This window comes from Myotis lucifugus, unplaced genomic scaffold (assembly GCF_000147115.1).
Source record: "Myotis lucifugus unplaced genomic scaffold, Myoluc2.0 scaffold_23, whole genome shotgun sequence".
Taxonomy (NCBI): Eukaryota; Metazoa; Chordata; class Mammalia; order Chiroptera; family Vespertilionidae; genus Myotis; species Myotis lucifugus.
This window is the reverse complement of record NW_005871071.1, coordinates 11,060,802-11,083,738: the sequence shown is the minus strand read 5'-3', so window position 1 is coordinate 11,083,738 and position 22,937 is coordinate 11,060,802. Positions and strand designations below refer to the sequence as shown.

Here is a 22,937-nt window from a genome sequence, read left to right as displayed (position 1 = left end):
TGTGCGGAGATTCTGAACCAGAACAATCAGCTGTTGGAAAAACGGTCTTTCCCACCCTGAAGCATCTTTAAAATGGTGCTTTGTTTCTGAAAGATTTTTTTCCCTCACATTAAAAAGAAAGGGAAGCTGATGTCTGTTTATTCTGGGAAAATTCTACCAAAGATAAACACTGTCAGTGAGGACCTCTGGGTTCAAGAGACAGAACTAGAACACTGACACTCCTAAGAGCAGGAAACTTCGGTTCAGAAATGGAAATATGGCATCCAGAGTTGAAAAAGAAACAGAAAGATAAGAAATCCAGTGAACTGGCAAATAATACTGACGGGAGCCGCAGGTGTGAAAATCTGGGCTCATGCTCCACAGGCAGAGCTAATGGAAAATGCATGTGGAAAATGCATGTGGGAATGATGTAATTTCGGTTCTGCATTTCAAAGCTCTCTGAAATATGCTTATTCAACTGCATTCCCCACGGTGTATTTCTAAGGCAGTATAGTCATCAACGAAACAATAGGCCTTTTCCTAAGATAAATCAAAAGGCTAGTCTGGCCAGACTTGTGAAACACAGGTTTATGTACACAACTTTGATTATTTGCAAATGTTAATGAAAACACATCACACTGAAGAACTGCCCAGTTTTTGTTATGATGTTTTCCCAGTGCAAAGTGAACAATGGTAGGTGTTAATCCAGGCTCAGCTGTGCTTTTCACAGGACAATGGATGGCTCTTTCTCTGTGTCTCTGTCAGACGCTGTGCAGCCCCTGCTCCCATCTGCTAAGTTCACATCCTTTTCTGTGGGTTTTGTCAAGTTACAAAGAGTTAAATCTATCAATTATCAAATCTCACAGATCCAGTAAAATACAAGCATAAAATCTGTAGTTGCTGCAAAAAAACACACAAAACAACAAAGCACAGAAAACTTCATGTGTACCTAATTTTAAACAGAACATAATAATTAAGATTTACAAAAGTTGTCAGTGTTTCTCCATTATACAAAAGGATCCTTTTCAATCCTCAAGTGGATTTCAGACTGTTTTACTCAATAACTTTTCAAGGAACAGGTCGACAAGAAACGAGCTCAGTAGATATGGGAACAGCTGCAAATGTGGAGAAACCTATTAGCACAGGCACATTCTCTTCCTTTCTCTGCTAGGTGCCCAAAGTCGTAAATGCCCAGATGTGCACTGACATGCCTCTCGTTTATTCTCACTTGCCTTCTACATTTAAGAGTATTTTTTGAAATACAGGACATTATATAATAAAAGAGTATTTTTTATTATATGTTCCCAAAATTTTTGAAAAATTAAAATCATTATTTTAAATGGATTCACAGTAAGAATCCCATAAAATTTTCAATTCGATTCAACAAATGCTGGGCTTTATTAGGTACCATTAACACTCACTAAAACTTTTGTTGGACACCATTGACTCTTAACAATCTTTTAGGTGAATCTAGATTTTACCTTAGGTTTACTTATAGTGAGGTCCTTGGCAGAAAGATGAAATCTGTTTCATATTCTTCACTTACATTTTAAGTCACTGGCCTGCCTATCTAGGATTTCATCTCACAGCCTGTCTGGTACATGTTACTTTATCCCGATTCTCTGCTGAAAATGGACTCCCTAACGTGCACTAAATATAATCCCAAAACCAACAGTTGACAGGAATATTCACAGTTGCCTCTTTAATACAACTGTTACCAGTTAGGTTGCCTTCTGTTTGGAAACTTTTATGCTTAACTTCCCTACCACACAGATTTAATGTCCATCCTATTCCAGTGCTTTAACACACACACACACACACACACACACACACACACACACTCCAAAACCCTTAAAATTTTTGTCTTCTGAAAATCATGTCTTCCCCCAATCCCTTTTAGCATTTCTGCTATGGTATTATTGGAAAACCTCAAAATTATATCTTAGGGTTTCTGGAGCCTGTGGAGGATTCCTAATCCATATCATCATACAGAAATTCTCTCTGGAGAAATGTAGTTAATCTGCATGGGAGAGACGGGTATTAAAACTGAACCTTGGCTCTCTAGAGCTCTACCCTGAAAGGCACAAGCAGATGACCTGGTATGGAGGCAGGAAGCAAGGTACCAAGCAAACTTTCTGTACAAAACATAAGGCAATTTCTAAAAGGACAGAGCATCATTGTTTGCATTTTGCGTCGCTTGCTGTTCGTAAGCAAAGATAAATTCCATGGACAATAAAAGTGATTTCAGAAAGACTTAAATCTGAAACTCCACACCCCATCCTTGCTTCTATATTTGTTCAAATTATCATATAGTAATTCCAGTTTAAGATTTTCTGCCATTCAGAATAAACTGAAAATATTTCCTAAGCAATTTAATGACAGTGACCACAATACGTAAAGATTTGGTTCTGATAAGATTACAAATAACCAAAAATTGAGATTCAAAACCCTGTAATATCTGGAAAATTTTGTTTATAAAGTATAATAATACCAATAAGACTTACTTGTGAAATAAAACATTTCTGAAACATTTAGGAATACATGCTTATTCCACTCTGGATAATTACTAGTACTTTCTGAAATCTGCTGAGAAATCATTTCTGTAAAAAGAGAGAGCTGGGTGTCAAATTCCAGAAGCTGGGTATCAAGATTACATTAAAAAATCAGTTTTCCAGCACTGGCTTGATAGAAATGGGCTTTAAAAAGGATTTTTAAATGCAAATACAGAACTCTTGATGCTTCCTTCATGACACATGCTCTGCTGTGATTGTGAGTACGGTCTTCGATTGTCTTCTCTGAGGTATCTGTAGAGTCACGTCTCATTCTGTAAACAGTGTTTTGGAAACATCTTCATCTGAAAATCATGGTGAAGTCTCACTTTTCCATTCGACAGAAACTAGCACTCTCAGGCTGACTGCGAGGCCAGTGCCCGGGCATGGCTCTCAGGAATTCCATTCTCCCATTCAAGTGCATTTATTGCTCTCAAGTCTGTGACTGCAGGGTAAATAAGGCAGTAGTCCCCCAGACATCTTCAGTTAGGAGCTGGCATTCTGGCAGTTTGCACAAGTTCTGTCCACGTCTTGCCGGTAACTCTGAAGCTGAATAGTACATTTATACATGCCAAATGTGTTCAACAACAAATGCCTGGCTTTGGACTGTACCTCCTCCCATTGAGATGAACTTCCAGGAACTGCAATGTCAAGAAAATATCGTTACTATTCATTGTACATTACACATTAGTGAGTAAGACCCAGGGAGAAAACAACCTTAGTATGCTCTGAACATATTTTTACTAGTTTGATTTTTACCCTCCTGCAGCTGTTGTGAGAGAAGTGTGTCCGTTTGTCAAGCCAGACCAGCTTCTCCTTATCCCTCTCTCTCCAGTCCACTTTCGGGTAGAGAAAGAAATCTAACCATCAATTACAAGTCTTTCATCTTTTGTACTTTTTAAAAAAATATATTTTATTGATTTTTTACAGAGAGGAAGGGAGAGGAATAGAGAGTTAGAAACATCGATGAGAGAGAAACATCGATTCAGCTGCCTCCTGCACACTCCCCACTGGGGATGTTCCCACAACCAAGGTACATGCCCTTGACTGGAATCGAACCTGGGACCCTTCAGTCCACAGGCCGACGCTCTATCCACTGAGCCAAACAGGTCAGGGCTCATCTTTTGTACTTTCAAAAATAAAACTCATGCATTTACTATTTTGATAAAAAATCAAATAAAAAGCATCGGTCTGTGAAATGATTTAAAGAAAAAACACAGGCTCTAGCTTTTCTTATGTAGAAAAAGCATGGTAAATACACCCAGTACCTTTAATCTGAAGGCAAAAATCTGTGTTTCATCTCATCTCAAAGGGATAAAAATTATTGCTCTGCTATAAACATCAACCTGCAACTTATCTTTTGAAGAACCCACACCCTCCCTTAAAACAAATCTTTCCAGAAGTCTTCCTACTTAATTATAAGCATAGATGTTTAATCCCAAAGACAGAAGTCCACCAACTCCAGTATTTACCAACAGCAACATACTTAGCTGTATGTGTGCAATGGCCATGGGCTTTCCTGAAGTAAGAGACCAGACATTTAAATCTTCCACTGAATGGACATCTTCTATTTTCATCAAGGCTTCTTTGATATAGTCAACATGCAAATGCCTTGGTACACCTATTAGTTCAGAATATATCATTTATAAGTAAAATTTATCTTAGGGGAAAAAGTTATAAATTACTGGTGGGCCTTCCCCCCGAAAACGAACAAACAAACAAACAGACAACTAGCTTTGCTAAATTCATTTTAAAATGAACACTTTCTAATAAAATATATTAGTATTTTAAGATAAACCATGCACACATATAGTAGGATATACACAAAAGGTTAATAAATACTTTAAAAATGTTCATTCTCACTAAAAAGGTATGTTAACCAGCCCAGGTTACTTCATTTAACAAATAAGCTAGGATAATAAAAAATAAAAAGAAAGGAACATCCAATGATGGCTAAACTAGTGTTGAGAACTTATATTTACATGCTTATATGTAATATTGGTAAGGCAGGAATGCTGAAAATATAACAAAGCTGCAAGTTAAGTTGAAATTAACCTATAATAATAAAAGTGTAATATGCAAATCAACCCAACGGCCAAACAGCAGAAGGACCACCCGGACTACCACATTATGACACCCACTGGCGCCAGGCCAGCCAAGGCAGGTGCGATGCGATTGGTCAGGGGCCCGGCTATCACCCCATATCACCTTGCAGAGGGAGGCCCAGGCCACCGGCCAGCGGGGTGATCAATCGGGGGGCTCCATGATCGCCCCAAAGAGAGAGACCCAGGCCACGGATTGGCAGGCTGTGGTGGTGGGCGGGGCCTACCTCTTTGGGGCGACCGATCTCAGGGCTCCTGGACTGTGAGAGGGCACAGGCCGGGTTGAGGGACCTCCTCCTCTGAATGCACGAATTTCGTGCACTGGGCCTCTAGTAAATTAATGAACCGCTACACATACTTGCATTAAGAATCAAAGAGCTGCATTCTTGTCCTAGCTCTGTAATTGAGTAACAGCATGGCCTTAATCAAGTTATACTACCCCTCTGAACCTCAATTTTCTTATTGGTAAATGGGGATAATAATGTTTGCCTTACCTACTTTTCTTAGCTATTATAAAGATCAAATAGGTAACATATGGGAGAGTGCATGGATTCTTATACGTCCTATACATGTAAGGTGGTGTAACTGTAGCCTAGTAAGTATCAATAAAAACAAGAAAAGACATGGCTCCTACCCCAGAGTCTTCCCGGACCCCCAATCTGACTTAGGAATACATCCACAATGGGGATATTAATGAGATCTTACCTTCTAGTATTATAACTACTGTGTCCCATATAATGCGAAATGTTGTAAAAGCCACAAGTAATGAAAATACATATGTACAGATGGGATCAGCAATCTTGTATTCTGGCTGTGAAGTGACAGATCAAAATTGTGTGGTTAAATATCGACAGACATATAACAGACTGTAAGGCAAACTAAGGAATACTCTGCCCCTGTCCTCTAGCAGGACTGCAGAATACCTCTGAAACCAGGACACTGCATCTGAGAACTCTTTCCTGGTTGTTTAAATGCCTTTCCTTGTGGGACCATTTTCAGCAGTTTAATGGTTTGTTCTGTTCTTTTCCTCTGTGCCTTCTCTAAATCGTCTGCCCAGAACCATAGAACATCAGACCTAGGAGGAGTCTTAGCAGTCATCAATTGGATTTAAGCCCCTCATATTAAAGAGGAGGGAACTCAAATTTTGAGTTGAGGGACTTGCTCAAGGTCAAAGCATTAGTGGCAGAGCCAACACTAGAACCCAGATCTCTGGACTTCACTACATGCACATTCTAGTACCTGTCAGTTACAGGTAAGTTACCTCGTGATGTGATACTATGGTGCTCAGTGCTAACAAAAGAGCTATATAGACTGGTGGCTCCATTAGGTTTGCATAAGTGCAAAATGAATAGGAGTGGCACTGGTGTCCAGTATACTGATGAAAGACAATCAGTTTGTTTTTTCTTGTTTAAATTAATCCATACCCGAGGATGTTTTTTCCATCGATTTTTAGATAGGAGGGAGGGAAGACTACAGGGAGGGAGGGAGAGAGAAAAACATTGATATGAGAGAGACACATTAATTGGTTGCCTCCTCCACATGCTCCCACCGGGCAGGGTATCAAACCTGCAACCCTTTGGTGCTCTAGCCAATGCTCTAACCACTTAGCACACTGGCCAGGGCTAATCAGTTTTAGTTTTAATGTTGAAATTAAATATATTTTAAAATAAAAAATTAGCAATTATAGTACCTTGAATCGTATGATGTAGGCAGCTATTAGCACACCGACACTTTGTACCAAATCCCCCAAAGCGTGTACAAATGCAGCTCTCACTGCCAAGCTATCCTGCCCATGGTTGTGCCCATACCCAGGACCTGTGGTAGGAGAATTTGAAGGCAGGGAGTGGGAATGGGCGTGATGGTGACCAGATTGGTTCAACAGAAACCCCATTCTGTTAAAAAAAAAGAAAACAAAACATTATTATTTGTCCTAATGCTATTGATAAAAATATCTATGACTAATCAGATATGAGTGAGGCAATATTTACTAAATATTTGAGCACCTATTATGTATCAGGTACTATTTTAGGTGCTGGGGTCAAAAGAGTGACTGAGACAGATCCCTATCCCCTTAGAGCTTATGTTCTAGTACGGAAGGCAGAGCAGTCAGCAAATAAATCCCTAATGTACTGCTAGACGATGGGAAGGCGTTGAAGAAAAGTAAAGCGTTGCTAGTGATGGAGAGTGATGGGGAGAGTGGCCTCCCTTAGATTCCATCAGAGCAGAGACTTGAATGAAGCCAGGAAGCAAGTTATGGTGGAAGAGTGTTCTAGCAGAAGGAATACCAGGGTAAAGGGCCTGGATGCAAAGGGGCTCTATGTGTTTTAAAAAAGGCAAGACAGCCACTGTGGCTAGAATAAAGTCAGCAAGAGTGCTAGGACATGAGTTGGAGTGGTACACAGAATAATATTAAAAGGCCATGGTAAGGACTTTTGATTTTATTCTAAATATAGAATAGAAGCCACTAGATGGGGACTGGCAAACCATGGTCTGTAGACCATATCTGGCCCATAGCCTTTTTTTGTAAATAAAGTTTTATTGGAACACAGCCATGCTCATTTGTTTACATACTGAATAGGACTGTTTTTGTTCTAAAACAGCAGAGTAGCTGAGAAAGAGACTGTATGGCTCTAAAATCCTACATATTACTATCTAGCCCTTTACAGAAAAAGTTTGCTGACCCCTGATTCACATGATTGAGTATTTAACTTAAAAACTTCATGTTTTTAGGAAAAAAAGTTGGTTGTTAAAAAAAATCTCAACATGAAAGTATTATAAAAATTAAATTAAAAAAATTTGTCCTACTTAAATTTGTGATTGTTAGTCAAACTTCAGTATACCTGTACAAACCAATGAGGAATTTATAATTCCAACAGTGTTTTATTAATATTTATAAGAAAAACTGATGTACTATATAATTTATAAATATATTAAAATATCACTGCATATTACTGAATGCATGTATAGTCTCTAAGTTCACAGTATTTGAGACTATTCATGTGAAAACAACGTAGAGTGTATGCTACTAAATGTTGGATACATGTCATTATACATTGGTCCAAACCCATTAATGTTCACACCAAGAGTGAACCATGTAAACTATGGACTTTGGGTGATTATGATGTGTCAGTGCAGGTTCACCAACTGTAATAACGTACCACTCTAGTGAGGGATGCTGGTAATGGGGGAAGCTATGCATGTGTGGGGGCAGAGGGTATGTGGGGAATCTTTGTACAGTCCCCTCAATTTGCTGTGAACCTAAAACTGCTCTACAGAATAAAGCCAGTTAAATTTTTTAAAAAAACATCGAGCTTACATTACATTGACTGCAACTCCAACAGCTGCGGTAATGAGCATTATATCTCCATTTATTTCATAGTTCATATGGATAGTTCTTTGGACAGCTTCATATAGGAGAAATGCCATAAGTATATACACCAACAGCACACTAATCATAGCTGACAAAACCTCTGGAAGGAAAAATATAAAAAACAAATGTATTTGCAGCATAGTTAGTACACCTCATACAAACTAAATATTGTACAATCTTTTATTTATTTAGATCTCCTTTCCTCTAAGAAGATAAAAGCACTATATCATCTGTCATGTTTTTCTTAAAAATTATTTTAAATAGTTTGATATGGAACATTTTTTAAAAATTGAGGTATAGCCGACATATAACAGTATATTAGTTTCAGGTATACTATATATATTTTTATTTAAAAAGGTTTAGTAGTTTGATCTGAATCCCCCACTAACTCACTCCTACCACTTGCTACCTTCCCCTCATCTCTTTAGGGTCAAATTATGTGTATTTATAGACCAAACACATGGCAAAAAAGGAAAACCTGAGAAAAAATATTTGTAACATACATGACCGCAGACTAATTTCCTAGTAGGCAAGTACACTTACAAATCATAACACAGTGAACAACTCATCAGAAAAATGGGTGAAGAGCATAAATAGTAATATACAGAAAATAAACAGAAATGGCCAACTTATCAAAATCAATCATAATACAGTAAATTCAGTAGGATTCCTTTTTGGCCCTTACTAAAATGGCAACAATTAAAAAGTTTGATAATAGTGTCAGCAAGGATATACTGATGGAAGGATCAAAGAAAACTATCTTTTTGGAGAGCACTTATCAAAACTAATCAAAATTTAAAAGGCATGTATTCCTTGATTCTAGGAATCTAGAATCACATCCACATGTATGCAAAGGTATCTACAAGGTTTTTCACTGCGGCTTTGTTGGTAGTATCAAAAAGATCCAGAGACATCCTAATTGTTCCCCAATGAGTAATGTAATGGATAAATGGTGGCATATACATATAATGGGATACCATACAACCATTTATGTATAAAAAAGAAAAAAATAGGCACATTGGTAACTATAGGAAAGATAGACAAGAAAGTGTTACATCTGGGAAGTGGGAGGAGGAGCTTGGAGAATTTAACTTTTTTTTTCAGTAATTTTAAAAATGTCTTTAAGTTTTTAACCACAAAGATATATTACCTTTAGACTAAATACAAACAAACACATTTTTATGCATTCAAGTATTCATGATGTACTCTGATCCAGGAATTCCTCTTCTAGGAAGGACATACACACTCATGCCAATTGAGTAGCACATGTGCAAAATGTGGTATGTTATGAAGCTATTCATCAAGCACTGTATGAACAGCAAATAATTGTAAACAATAAAAATGTTATTAGTAGAAGCCTTATAACATAGAATGCTGTGCAGTTGTAAAAAATGAGTAAGGCTCTTTATGTACTGACAAGGAATAAGTTCCAAAATACAAAGTGAAAAAGCAAAGAACACAATTGTGTATGGTGTTACCATTGTGTGAAAAGAAAAAAGAATATCCTATATAATAAAGAGCTAATATGCTAACTAGACCGGATGGCGGAAGACCTTCCGGAATGACCAGTGGGCGGGGGGCAGGGCCGCGAGGCAGCCGGGGCTGCAAAGGCCTACTCTTGCATGAATTTTGTGCATCGGGCCTCTAGTATATAAATAATGATCTGCAAATGCAGATCCGGAAGGATGTACAAAATACTGATAAAAAACTGGTTATGAGGAGAATGGGTGAGGAGATAGGGATGGCTTTGTACTATATATGCTTTCATACCAGATAAATTTTCTACCATATGAGTATAAAGTACAGATAATTTATCTTTTCAAAATAACAAAAAATAGGCAATGTAAACTATATATTAAAATAATTAACTAACATTGTTACATAAAACAAATGTTGACACTCAAAACAAGAAAATACTTTTAAAGAAAATTTTTCCTTTAGAGACACCGGACATTAATCCTGTTAAGTGTTAAAAGGTAAAAGAATCTGGAAAACTATTGTCTGGGTCGATTCATTCCTCAAAGGTTCCAGGTAGTTCAAGCATATTGGACTTTGATACCTTTTTATTCCAACCTATAACTTACAATACAGAAAAACTATCTAGAAGTTAGAAACTATTTCCTGACATTTCATTAATTTAGGTGAAACTCCAATAAAATTTTGTGCATGAACAGAACTAATATTGGAATAAGACAAACACAATTACTACTCAAAACCATGGTACACCATTAGTCACTCAATAGCCCTCTCAGTTATCATATCGGTTATGAGAGAGAGAGATCAACCACATTCATATAACTTTTATGAAAGTCAAACTACAGCATAAACAGAATTTTTTGGCAAGGAGGATTCCCAGCCCACTAGGAGCTGAAAATGCAGTTTTTCACAATATAGTTTTCACCCAGGAGAGTAGCATAAAAGGGATCCCAATGACTTCCCACAGTTAAGAGTAATAGAATTCAGCTGATTCCTAGAAATTCCCAAATGACATATTAAGATGCTGTCATCAATTATATCCCTTTTCCAGCAATTCAGAAGGAATGTGCCTCACATCTAGTGCCCTTGGTGAAAAGCAAAGACATTCATTTGTTAGTTTTTATTCTAATTGACTGTAAAAATGTCTTCTAGCTAGAAAACTGGTAAGTGTAAAAGAGAAACACACACAGAATTTTAAGTAGATTTTTGGGACTGAGATTTATAATTGAGAAGTATAAGGCATATATAATACTACATAGCTAAAAATCCTAATAATAGTAATATGACCATTTTATTCTGATAAAAGGAACAACAAGTTCTTTCATTGTGAATGAAACTTTGGTGAAATATGAATAGGACTAATGAGTGTTTAACATTTTTGCCTAGTATTTTTAACATGATGGAATGCAGAGAAACATAGGCAAGATTCTTTTTTCCTCCAACAACGTTTAACAGGGAGGGAAATTTTCATTCAACAATGAAATTATGACTTGCTCCAATCTTCTCATTTGTTGCTCTGGGTTGGTCTCTGGTCACATAATGTACAATAAAGATTTTCAAGACAAAAGGAATGTATAACATATACAGATTTTCATTTTCTAAAGGAGACCCAGGAACTTTCCCAACTAAAACCCTAGATTTCTGTGAAAGTTACTACCCCATTAGCTTCGGAAAACTTGACTAAATGGAAATTTAGCAAAAATGAAAAACTCTTAAAAGGGATTTTTATAGAAATTCTGAAAAACCTATTGTTATAGTAGTTCTAATATATTTTGCTACTTTATGCACAGATAATTAAATCACTGTACTCAGCTGAACTAGTATTGGAGTAGTGTGAATAAACAGTTTTTGGTTTGAATGGCCAATAAATTGGTAAAAGAAAAAATTAATTGGGAGAAAACATAGATGATTATTAAGTTTTGCTCATACCATAAAATACAATAAATGTTTATGTACATTTTAACACATCTATAAATTGTCAAAACTAGAGGTTTTCAATGTTCATATGAAAAATATTGAGTTCTTCGTCATCCTTTGTTATTCTCCATCATAGTACCTTATTCTTGTCTTTGTAGCATTTAATACAATTTATGATTATGTTGTGTTTGTGGTACATATTTACTGCCTGTCTCCCCACACTATACTATCATTCATTCACTGAACAAGTAACTATTGAGTGCCTATTCAGTGAATGAGTAACAATCTGTTTCAACTATGTAAAACCACACTCAGTCAGCACATTCACTTTTGTGTGAGTGCTGCCTAGGTGTACTGGCCTACATTTAACTGTTAACTTTGCCAACACTGCAATGACAATAATGAATACATTTCCCTTAAATTATATAATGTTGTCTTTCTATTGCCTCAAGGAACTATACATAGCACATCTAAAGACGGATTTCAGAGCTCAATAAAAATCAATAGGGAAGGAAAGTGGAGATATATTCTCTCCCCCACTTCCTTTTATGCTCTTTCTCTTTTCTACCTTCATCCAATAGAAGACAGGAAGGAAACAGAGGAAAAATCAGTGAGCTGTATTGGATCTGCCTAGGACTTTTAAACTAATATTTGTATTTCAACGCAGCCACAGATAACCCAACAACACTCAGGCTAAAGACATCATACAGGATTTTCAGTGGCCCACTTTTGCTACCAGAATGTCAAGCTAAATTGCAAAGTTTGTCTTTGGATCCTTTCACCTCCTATTCTAAGTAATCTCCTATTTTCTATCTTCTTACTACTCCCTCTATCCATACTCAAGGTGCCCCCAGTACTCCAAGTTGACTTTTGGCTAGTCAACATTGACTACCTCACTCATGTCTTCTTCTGCCTCAATAAAAACTCTGAATTCTAGGAAGTACCTATTCTTTTCCTAGAGATGTACATGTGATATGAATTAATTCTCACTAAGATGTGAACAATAAGTAGGCATAACTCATATCAGAGGGGGAGGAAGTTGTTAAAATGAATCACTAACTAGAGAGAAGAGATTTTTTTTTTTTTGGCTGCATGTTTGGGGGAAGAGAATTTTTATCTGAATACTTTCTGCTAAATGCTTTAGCATCAGGGAATAAATAACAAACTAGAATTAACATTATTATCATATACATATCCCAGAACATTAATCATCTAGCCAGATCTGCCAAGGCCTTTGCTTAGTAGAACTACATATTACGAAAGACTCCCACACTGTCACTTTGCCACTAACCTAGGCTGATGAGCTGAATTACCATAATGTGTATCTTGCTTTTTATTTCAAATGCAGACAACTCTGCCTACTACAGTCCTTTCACATGATCACTATCTTTATCTAATCCATCCAGCCTCTTCAGCCCCAGAAATAAAAGAAAAACCATATAAATAAAGTCAACTACACTCATAATCCTCAGAGAAGGAATAAAGCAAGCAAGCAAGCAAAGGATGTTCTCTTTAGAACAGCATGTCCCCTTGGTCTGGGAGATAGTGCCATTCTGCCTAAGGGTTTGTGGAATTTCTCCCCACGGTGTGGTTTCATTAAGTTCTAAGTTTTATTAACTTCCAGGATGAGAGGGCAAACCACCCACAGCCAAATAAATGCAGGCACTTAAAAATAACTCTCATGTGGTTTCTACCCTCCTCTCCCTCTTCCCACAAAAGAGCTGCCACTATAGCTCACTGAAAGGAAAAGGAAAAGAAAAAGAAACTCCTGAGTGATTTTACACAATCTATGAGTTCACACGAAGGAAAGGAAAATACCAACAGACTGGTACTGATTCCTGGGACAGCCCCTTGGGTGTACCCTTCAAATCCAACGACCTTTCTTTCACCAGGATGGAATGATTTTTGCTAAAATAAATTTTGTTGTATTGCCAAAAATGCTCCCAAAGACCCAAGTCAAAAAGCACATCTTTTAAAATTGTTACTCATCAGGTTGAATCATCTTACTTTTCTCCTACTACCTAGCTGAGACAGTTATGCTGAGAGAATAAGAATTCTGATATGGAAAGAAGGGAAGGCAGGCAATTTAGAAGCATGGGTCATTTTGAGAGATATAAAGTCTAGACCAAGAGGGAAGGAAAATATGACTGAAACTAACATTTATTGAAAATTTACTCTGTGCCAGGTACCCTGTTAGGTACTTATACCTTACCACTTTACCTTATGTATTTTTCACAATTCTGCAATACAAGTATTATCATCCATATTTTATAGAAGAAACTCAGAGAAATTAAATCACTCTCCAAAAGGTCATACAGTCATTCAATTAATTTTCCTTGTTTTCAGCCCCAATTCTCACTCCTGATGCTCTTTGTTCTGAGCTGTCTTTAGAGATCTGTTGGGCTGAGCCAGTTCCTAGCTTGGTGTACTCTAGGCTGTGGCTTCTTGGCTTGTTTTCTCCTTCAACCCACTCCCATCTACTTTCTAACTTTCAGAAATTTCTGGAAATTTGTTTATTGGTGACCCAGCATTGACTTCTCTTTGTTGTTTTTATACTTTTTATTTCAGTGGACTCTCAGGAGAGACAGGAGTCAAATGCTGATATCTAGTCCACCATCCTGAACTTAGCATTTGTAAGGAAAGGGAAATATCCGACAGTCTGCAGGGATTTTCAGAGACACAACAGGACCAGTCAGTCCTACTCTCTCTCATCTTTTCATAGTGCTTATAGTCTATGAAGAAACAAAGTGACCATCTAGGTAAACACTAAGTACTTCTTTGATATTTAATAGAATTTTCATGATTATTGGTTTTTAATTTATTATATGTAGGACTTCCTATGTTGTATTACTGCATATCTCTGGGATAGAGTGCCACTGACTTCATTAAATGAAATGTACTCTCTCAAATAGAGCTAGAGGGTAAAAATCCCCATTCCAGGATGCTATGTTTTAGATCTTAAATTGCAGGTGTTTAAATCACAATAAAATTGGAAAATAAAAAAATTTTTTTAGAGGATGGGGGAGGGGAGAAAGAGAGAGAGAGAGAGAGAGAGAGAAACATTAATTCGCTGCCTCTCATACATGCATGCCCAACCAGGGATCAAACCTGTACTGTAGGTATGTGCCCTGACCGGGAATTGAACCCACAGCCTTTTGGTGTATGAGACCACACTCCAACCAAGCCATCAGGTCAGGGCAATTTTAAAGTTGTTAAAAACCCTTAAGTCAATCAATTAACAAATGAATGTATATGTTGGAAAGTAGTGAGGCTTCTTTTAGGAAGACATCCAAATGCATTATGTAGTGGCTTATAACAGAAACACCTCACTCAGGGCTTCAGTTCTCTTGTATAGCAGTTGAGAGCTGAGGGGTGGAGATGCCAGATAGTTTCCCAGCCGGATGGCCTGGATAGCTACTCGGAATATAGCTATTCAGCTAAAATGTCAAGTTATATACCAGAAGACCCAGTGATTACATTTTAGAAGACCTAGATGCTGAGTTAATATTAGGTCAAAAAGTAACACAGAAGGGGAGGAACTGATTGATATATTAGCCAAGCGTGTCAGTGTCTACACAAAATAAAAAACAATATATTAATTCTGGTTCTTTAAGACAGGTTTTGCTGAAGCTACCTAAATGTCACCTTTTGGGTTCTGAGCAAATGACATGTGGTCATATGGCACTTCACATAATAGTAAAGGCAATTATTTTATATGTATTTTTAAAATAAGCAAAAAAATTAAAAATAGTAACACAGCAAGAAGCACAGTTGTATATGATTATATATGATTTTAACCTCAACTAAATATTAGTATCTGTTAAAAATAGGAAAATAAAATGTGTTCATTATTAAAAAGGAAAAAAAATCAATGACACTTGTTACAACATGGTAAAGAACACTTTATTCACGAGGAGAAGCTATTGAGATAGGCATAGGGACCACTGCAATGGTATTTTGCAGTGGGGGAGAGAGTTTGGGCTCAACTCTGAATACTGTATGGACAAGTGGGAATTTATAGCCAAGAAGCAGGTTGGGAGTCTGTGGGTGGAAAACTACAGAGGAAACATCAGGAGGAAGGGGGATTCTGGTAAAACTGACCGAATAGAATTCTTGTGAAGACAGGCCGGGGTGGCGAGACATCACCTGAAGGATAACTGGCAAGATACTGAGAGTGGGAGGCTTGGGAGAAGGTTCAGGGGACTGACTAAAGTGTGATTAAGCAAAGAATCTTTGTCAGCATTTTCAGAATTGTGTTGATACAATGGCCTCAATGAAGGTCAGCCACACAGTAAATGTTATACGTATTATAATAATACTTAAAATCTTGGCCACAGTAGCCTTGGTTGAAATAACCTGAAGTAAAAGAAAGAAGCTAATGCTCATTAATGAATTAAACTCACATAATTTTGCTTGATTCAATAAATTGAAGGTAAACTTTTTTTCTGATAACATCATTAGGACATAGGGAAACCATTTACAAATTAATGATTACCATATAATTTAAATGTGTAAACTGTTCAGCTGACTGGGCTGAAGTTCAGTACATGGGAAGATATGTATCTGAATAAATGCTGTTCACCCATTTTCATATGCTTTGTTCATCTATTTCAACAGGCTTATCACCAGAAAGATTTCAGCTAATCAAAGGTTATAGTCCATTGTTGGTTTACCATAAAATGCTATAATCTAAAAAACACCTCCCAATTACCTACCTAAGCGATGAAATCCAAAGGTGAATCTTTTGGTTGGTGATTTTGAAGACAGCCACAAAGCAAGCAGGGTCAGTATGATAGCACTTAAGTCAGTTAACATATGAAGTGCATCTGTCATGACTGCTAGGCTATTTGCAATGTATCCACCTTAGAGTAAGGATAAGAAGGAAGAAGGAATATGTTAACTAAAATAAATGTAAGTAATAAAGCCAAAAATATGTAACATCCTACAAAACATGAACTTCTAACTAAATCTTTATCCTATTACAATGAAATCAAGGTAACTGAAATTTGATGCAAAACATTAAATATACATATATTTTTCTAGTGACAATGTCCATTTCTATGAATAGATTTTCTGAGGAGTCAACAACCTTAAAGAAATTAAGAATCACTAAACTGGAGCTAACACATAAATAGGAATTTTGTGTTTTAGCACTGCAGCTTTTACTCAACTAACTATCCTACTCTTAGACAGTGAAATTAATAACCACAATATCTACATATTACAATAAAGCTGAAGAAAAGGTAGGTACTCACTTGTTTGGGAGAGTTTGAATATAAAATTAAACTGAAGAAACTCATAAAAATGTACATTAGTTCAAAACAAAAGATACAAATAACAGATTCATTTGGATACATAACAGCAATGTCTTCTAATAGAGGAATAAAAGGTGGTATTTAAAATACACAATTTAAAATTTTATATTGATTTTTCTAGACATTATATATACACACACATAATTTCACATATATGTCTCTGTGTGTAAAAATATGTTGTTCCATTATGGTTATATAATTTTCCTATTACCATTCATTGTGTAAGCTTTTATAATATAATACAGAGTATTCAAACTTTTATGGGTACCAGAATCATTTGGAAGTTTTGTAAAACTGCAGATTGCTTGACCCAACTCTCAGAATCTCTAATTAAGTAGGTCTGGATGGGACCTGAGAATTTACATTTCCAACATGTTCCCAGGTGATGCTGATGCTTCTGGGCTCAGAACCACACTTTGAGAATCACTGTTATACTATACTAGTGGTTTGTGCACATTGAAAGGAAATTAAGAAATATTTTAATATCACCATTCGCTTTTTCTCTATAATAGAATGTCAACCAAATTCACGATTGACAATGACAGATGGAAACACATGCATGCGATTGGCGCCAGCAAGAGCTTTATATGTATCAACGTTTAAATTGCCAGTGTGCATCATATGTACTGGCCGGTCGGTTGGTTGGATGGATGGTTGAACGGACGGTCGGTCGGTCACTCAGCCTTTTATATATATAGATAGTGGAACTTCAGGGTCAGGGTGTCTTGACATACTAGTGTGCTGGGTTGCTGATCCCCCTATTTCTAGGATGACTGTGCAGAGCCAAGAGCAGCAGAACTGGAGGCAGTGATTTTGTAGTCACATCCACGTACTCCAGTGTGTTCTACACAAATATCATTTTGTATGTACAGTAGGTCCTCGGGTTATGTCGGAGATCTGTTCTTACAGCACGATGTAATGCGATTCGCCGTAAGTCAGAACCCATCTACATAAGCACCTAGTCACTCACATGGAGCACATACACAGCAGTAATGAAGTGAAACAGTAAAAAAAATTTAAAAGAAAGATAACAATTCCTGACCTTTACTTGTGGTAAATAAATAATAAAAAACATAAAGCACATATGTACATACGTTGAAATGACGGAACTTTTTTTTTTTTTTAATAAATACTGTAAGTGGGAGATGGCGACGTAACCACGAAACGATGTACGTCGAGTCTGACGTAACCCGAGGACTGCCTGTATTCCCTGACGAAAATGCTGGAAATCACTGTGGGAAAATACTCGTTGGTAGTTAATAACATGGGGTTTTGGAATCTCAGAGATTCTAAGATAGTTACTTAACATTTTTTAGCCTCATTATCTATAAAAGGAGGATATGTTAAAGCCACATTGTCCAATAGGACTTTCTGAGATGATGGAAATGTCCGTCTATACTGTCCGATATAGTAGCCACTAGTCATATGTGACTTTTGAACATTTAAAATATGGCTAGTGCAACTGAGGAACTGAATTAATTTAATTTAATTTTAATTAACCTAAATTTACAGAGCCACATGTGGTGATCATCAGCAAAAATAGCAGAGGAGGGACCTCTGAAAATCATCTTCATAAAAGCAGTAAGAACATGGACAAATCAGCTTATTTAAAACTCTGGAAATTACCTGAAAGCTGTTATAGGTAGCTATTATTCTAGGGAAATAGCTGAATCTTGGTAATAGTGGGCTCGTGGCATTTCCCCATATGGTAACCTTGAACACCAGTCAGTGGCAATCACAGTGAAAACCTCAGCATGGCAGCCACTGCAAGGGATAGAATAGGGTTGGGGCTCCTTAAGAGCCCCATTCCCAGAGCACTCTCTTCATGTGACCTCGTCTCATGGTTCCCTGGAAGACCATACTGGCCAGGCTGTTTTTATTTGACTTGACTTGGAGTTCTGCCCTGTGCAAAAACAATCAGAGGCAATAGATAACAATGTGTTCCCCGTGTTCTGAAACTTCAAAATAATGTACCCAATCTGCTGGGCTTTTGTTGACTCTTTCAATCTGGAAATGCATACCTTTCAGTTCTGGGGACATTTTTTCAACTACCGTAATACCCCTCATCTGAAGGGGATATATTCTAAGACCCCTCGTGCAGTGGTCGGCAAACTGCGGCCCCTTGAGTGTGGCTCTTCCACAATATACCACGTGCGGGCGCGCACGTACAGTGCGATTGAAACTTCGTGGCCACACTCAAGGGGCCAAAGAGCCGCATGTGGCTCGCGAGCCGCAGTTTGCCTACCACTGCCCTAGTGGATGCTGGAAACTGTGGATAGTATTGAACCCTATATATACTATATTTCTATACACAGATACCTATGATAAAGTTTATGGCTTCTCTATGGCATATTTAAATTGTCAGCACCACAACTCCTGCATTTTGGGACCATTATTAAGTAAGGAAGGGTTATTTGAAGACAAGCACTGTGGCTATCATGACAATCAAAAAGGCTACTAAGTGACTGTCAGGATGGACAGTGTGGATACACTGGACAAAGGGATAATTCACCTCTAGGGCAGGATGGAGCAGGACAGTGTGAGATTTCATCATGCTAATCAGAACCAGCGCATAATTGAAAACTTATGAATTGTTTATTTCTGGATTTTTCCATATAATATTTTTGGACTATGGTTGACCACGGGTAACTGAAACTTTGGAAAGTAAAACCACAGATAAGGGGGGACTACTGTATGTTGCTGATTTCTTTCCTTCTGCTTTTTTTTCTTTAAACTCCTATTACTTGGCGTTTGGACTAATATACTAATTTTCTTGCCTTTTTTCTCCTATTATCCATTTCTACTTTTTTGCTCTACTCTTGTCAGAGATTACCTTAGTTCATCTTCCAACTTTTCTGTGGAGTTAAAAATATTTTGTGTTTTTATTGTTTAAAAGCTTAAAAAAACAAAAACAAACTTCACCTGAGGCTATTTTCTCCACTGATTTTTAGACAGTGTGGAAGGGAAGGAGGATGGGGGGAGGGAGAGAGAGAGAAACATTGACATGAGAGAGACACATCGATGGTTTGCCTCCCACCCGAGGTAGGGGCTGGGAACCTGCAACTAAGGCAGGTGCCCTTGACCGGGATTCAAAACCACAACCCTTTGGTCCTACGTTCTAACCACTGAGCAACCGACCAGGGCTAAAAGCTTTTTTTTTTTTTTTTACCCTGAATTTATTTTATAAAGCAGCAAGATCAGCATCTCCTGGGAACTTGTTAGAAATGCAAACTCACAGGCCAGATCCCAGAACTACTTAATTAGAAACTGTGGCCCAGAGTTTGTGCTTAAGTTCTCTAGGTGTTCCTGATATATTATTGGGTTGGTTCTTGGCTCTTTCCCTATTGCTTGCTTAGGAGATGGCTTTCTTGGATCTATTAAGGCAGTTACCTCCTTTATCAGTTTCTTATCTAGTTTCCCGAGTTTGTGTTGCTATTGTCTGCTCTCCAGTTTTCCACAGCTGTGTGGATATACAGATCCTTTTATTGTAGTTTAAGAGAGGCTTCTGGAGAGAATACAATTAGATGAATGAGTTCATTTGCCATCTTTACAATCTTTACACTCACTTTTTAAACTTGTTCACTTTCAATAAAAATGCAGTTGTTAAAGTAATCAATAACACTGTTATTAAACTTAAGGATATTTTAGTTCTCATCTTATTGGACCTCTTGCAGCTTCAACTTATTTATTGAAATGCTCTCTTTTCTTGGATTCTGAGATACCTGTTTGCTTTTTGCCTGATTTCTAAAGTTGGAGTTCTCCGGACTTGGGCTCTCTAGGTGACTTTTTCCATTCCCCATGGCATTACGTACTATATCTCCACCTTGACCTCTTTTCTGAACTGTAGACTCATATGCTCACTAGACATATTTACTTGGCTATTTCACATACATATGATAACATGTTTGAAACAACCATGGCTAGATCCTGCTCTATATTTTCTCCCTGCTTCATAAATGACATACATTTCCATACACTCAGCTGCTTAGGTGAGAAACTTCAGCATCATTCCTGACACTGCTCTCCCATCAACCACCATACCCAAAGCACTAGCCAAGTTTGTCCATGTCACCTCTAGAATGTTTCTCAATCAGTAAGTACATTTTTCTCCAGCCACTTTAGTCCAAGCCATAATGATTTCTTGTCTGGATCTCTGCAACAGTTTAGTTGTTTCCATTTTTGCACCCTCCAATCCATTCTCCAAATAAGAGCTGGAGTAATCTTTTAAAAAGGTAAATCCTAAACATGTCACACTCTGCTTTGAAAAGCCTTCACTGGCTTCTCATTGTATTTAGAATTAAAAACTACACTCATTTAATACGGTCCATTTAATACAGGACCTACCTGATCTGGTTCCCAGGCCTCTTCCCCTCTTGTTTACTACACTGCAGCCAAACTGTTTATTCTCTAACACAATAAAAACGAGCTCAACAAAAATTTAATGAGTGTCTACTTTGTGCCAATCATTGTTCTAGGTGCTGGGAATTCAGCTTATATTTCAGTGGAAAAAGACAAGATGTTAAACGAGGAAATATAAAACAAGGAAATATACAAACAAGATCATCTCAGCTGTTGAGGGCTTTTATAGTTGGGGAGGGAACAGGGGAGAAGGAAGGTTTAGTCAGTCAGAAAGGTCTCTCAGAGGTACCTTTTGAGATGAGACATGAATAACAAGAAACCTGCCAAGAGAAGATCTGGGAAAAGTCCACCCACATAAAGCAGTATTTTTCAAACTGCAGATCCTGCTCTATTTGTGGACCCATGAAATCAATTAGGTGGGGTGGAACCACAATTGAAAAAAATATATTAGAAGACATCACATGAAATAAAACTTTTGTTTCAGTTATACATAGGTATTTATACATACGTGTATCGGTGCATACATACATTGGTATGATGCACACCTACCTACACGAGTCACAGTGTTAACTGCATTTCTTACTCTAGTGACCTCAAAAAAATCTGTGAAGGCCCTAAGGGCGGGAAAGAGCTTTGTGAGTTATAGGGGAAAGGTGGCCAGCATGGCTGAAGTGAGCACTGGGGAGGAGTGGTATGAAATGAGGTAGGAAGTGCACGTAATTTTCCCACATTTAACCTCCAACCAGCACCTCAAATCTGGACTGCCACCTCTAGTCTCATCGTGGTGCATCACCAAGAGACACCGTGGCAGGATGGTCTCTCTGCGTTAGTGTCACTGTGTGAACGGTCACTAGGACAAGTCAGCAGTTACACTAATGTGACACTGAATTCTCTAAGCAAAGAATGTATTTTACAGTGAGAGTGCATTACTTAAATAACTAAAAAATGAAAATTAAACCAAGTTCATACACCCTGGGGGAGCCATTTTCTGGTGCCTTTCAGATTCTCCTTACAATGAAAAACTTTCAGGTTAGTTGGTGGTATTTAATTTTGCAAATCTCTTGGCTATAAATCTAACAGGAAGTAGCACAGAGACCACCTAAGTCAAAGGTAGAGGAAAAAAAGCCTGGGACTCTTCCATTAACCACCCCATTTCCTCCCAACTTCTTGAACCTCTCTGGCCCTCCGATTCCCTATGAAAAAGGGGGTGGAGCCTGCAGGTGTTCGGGAAGGTCCCTTCATACAGTAAAATGTTACGGTTCTAAGTAACTTTAGATTTTTATTTATTATTTATTAATTTATTTATTTTACTATTGTAAACGTTGCAAGAGGTTCTAAGTAACTTTAGATTTTTATTTATTTACTTATTTATTTATCTATCTATCTTTTTACTATATTAAACGTTGCAAGAACTAACCTGGTGTTTGCTCACAATTCTTTTGGAAGAAAAGAGGAAGTTACATGATGTACCATGGAGGTAAACAATAAACATATGTTTGTACTTAGACTGACCTGCACTTTGGAACTGTGTGGACTTTTTGCACCCCAAGAGATCAGTATCTTGAGAAAGGGCAAGAAAGTTTAAACCTCCAATCCCGTGCACCTAGAGCTGGACACAACGGAAACGGCAAGTGAGTTGGCCACACAACTCACCTACGAGCTCTCCAATCATGAAGAGCAAGTACAGAACGGCGGCAATGGTCAACCTGGTCTTCACCTTTCTCTGCTTCAGCAGCTCCCTGCGTCTGCTGCAGGTGTCACACGGGTCCACCTTCAGGCTCAGCTGGCTGTTGGTCAAAGGCAGGTCCTGGTCCAGCAGGGAATCGTCGTCAGGCCTGGAGCGCCGGGTGCGCTCCGTTAACAGCCTCTC

General features: G+C 37.7%; 1 protein-coding gene across 3 annotated transcripts; it reads right to left on the bottom strand.

The window, feature by feature from the left end:
* Positions 1 to 552: 552 nt before the first annotated feature.
* Positions 553 to 22,931, bottom strand: SLC30A4 (solute carrier family 30 member 4). 3 transcript variants are annotated; one of them, XM_023751684.1, is made up of 8 exons: positions 22,785 to 22,898; positions 22,580 to 22,676; positions 16,109 to 16,255; positions 7,947 to 8,100; positions 6,321 to 6,522; positions 5,336 to 5,441; positions 4,015 to 4,149; positions 553 to 3,169 (listed from the first exon to the last, which is right to left on the bottom strand). In XM_023751684.1, exons 3-8 carry the CDS (start codon positions 16,224 to 16,226, stop codon positions 3,015 to 3,017), a joined length of 870 nt encoding a protein of 289 aa, XP_023607452.1. In that variant the 5' UTR covers positions 16,227 to 16,255; positions 22,580 to 22,676; positions 22,785 to 22,898; the 3' UTR covers positions 553 to 3,014. The 3 variants fall into 3 exon arrangements, with proteins under 3 accessions (XP_023607452.1, XP_023607454.1, XP_023607453.1); XM_023751686.1 differs by lacking the exon at positions 22,580 to 22,676 and having other exon boundaries at positions 22,721 to 22,931; XM_023751685.1 differs by lacking the exon at positions 22,580 to 22,676 and having other exon boundaries at positions 22,785 to 22,917.
* Between the last annotated feature and the right edge of the window lie 6 nt (positions 22,932 to 22,937).

Excerpts from the sequence above, each read along its gene's own strand:
- SLC30A4 (XM_023751686.1), bottom strand. Across the intron at positions 5,442-6,320 it reads CCTACATCATACGATTCAAG|CCAGAATACAAGATTGCTGA; the intron begins GTACTATAATTG and ends GTCACTTCACAG. Across the intron at positions 3,170-4,014 it reads CATTGCACACATACAGCTAA|TTCCTGGAAGTTCATCTCAA; the intron begins GTATGTTGCTGT and ends TTGACATTGCAG.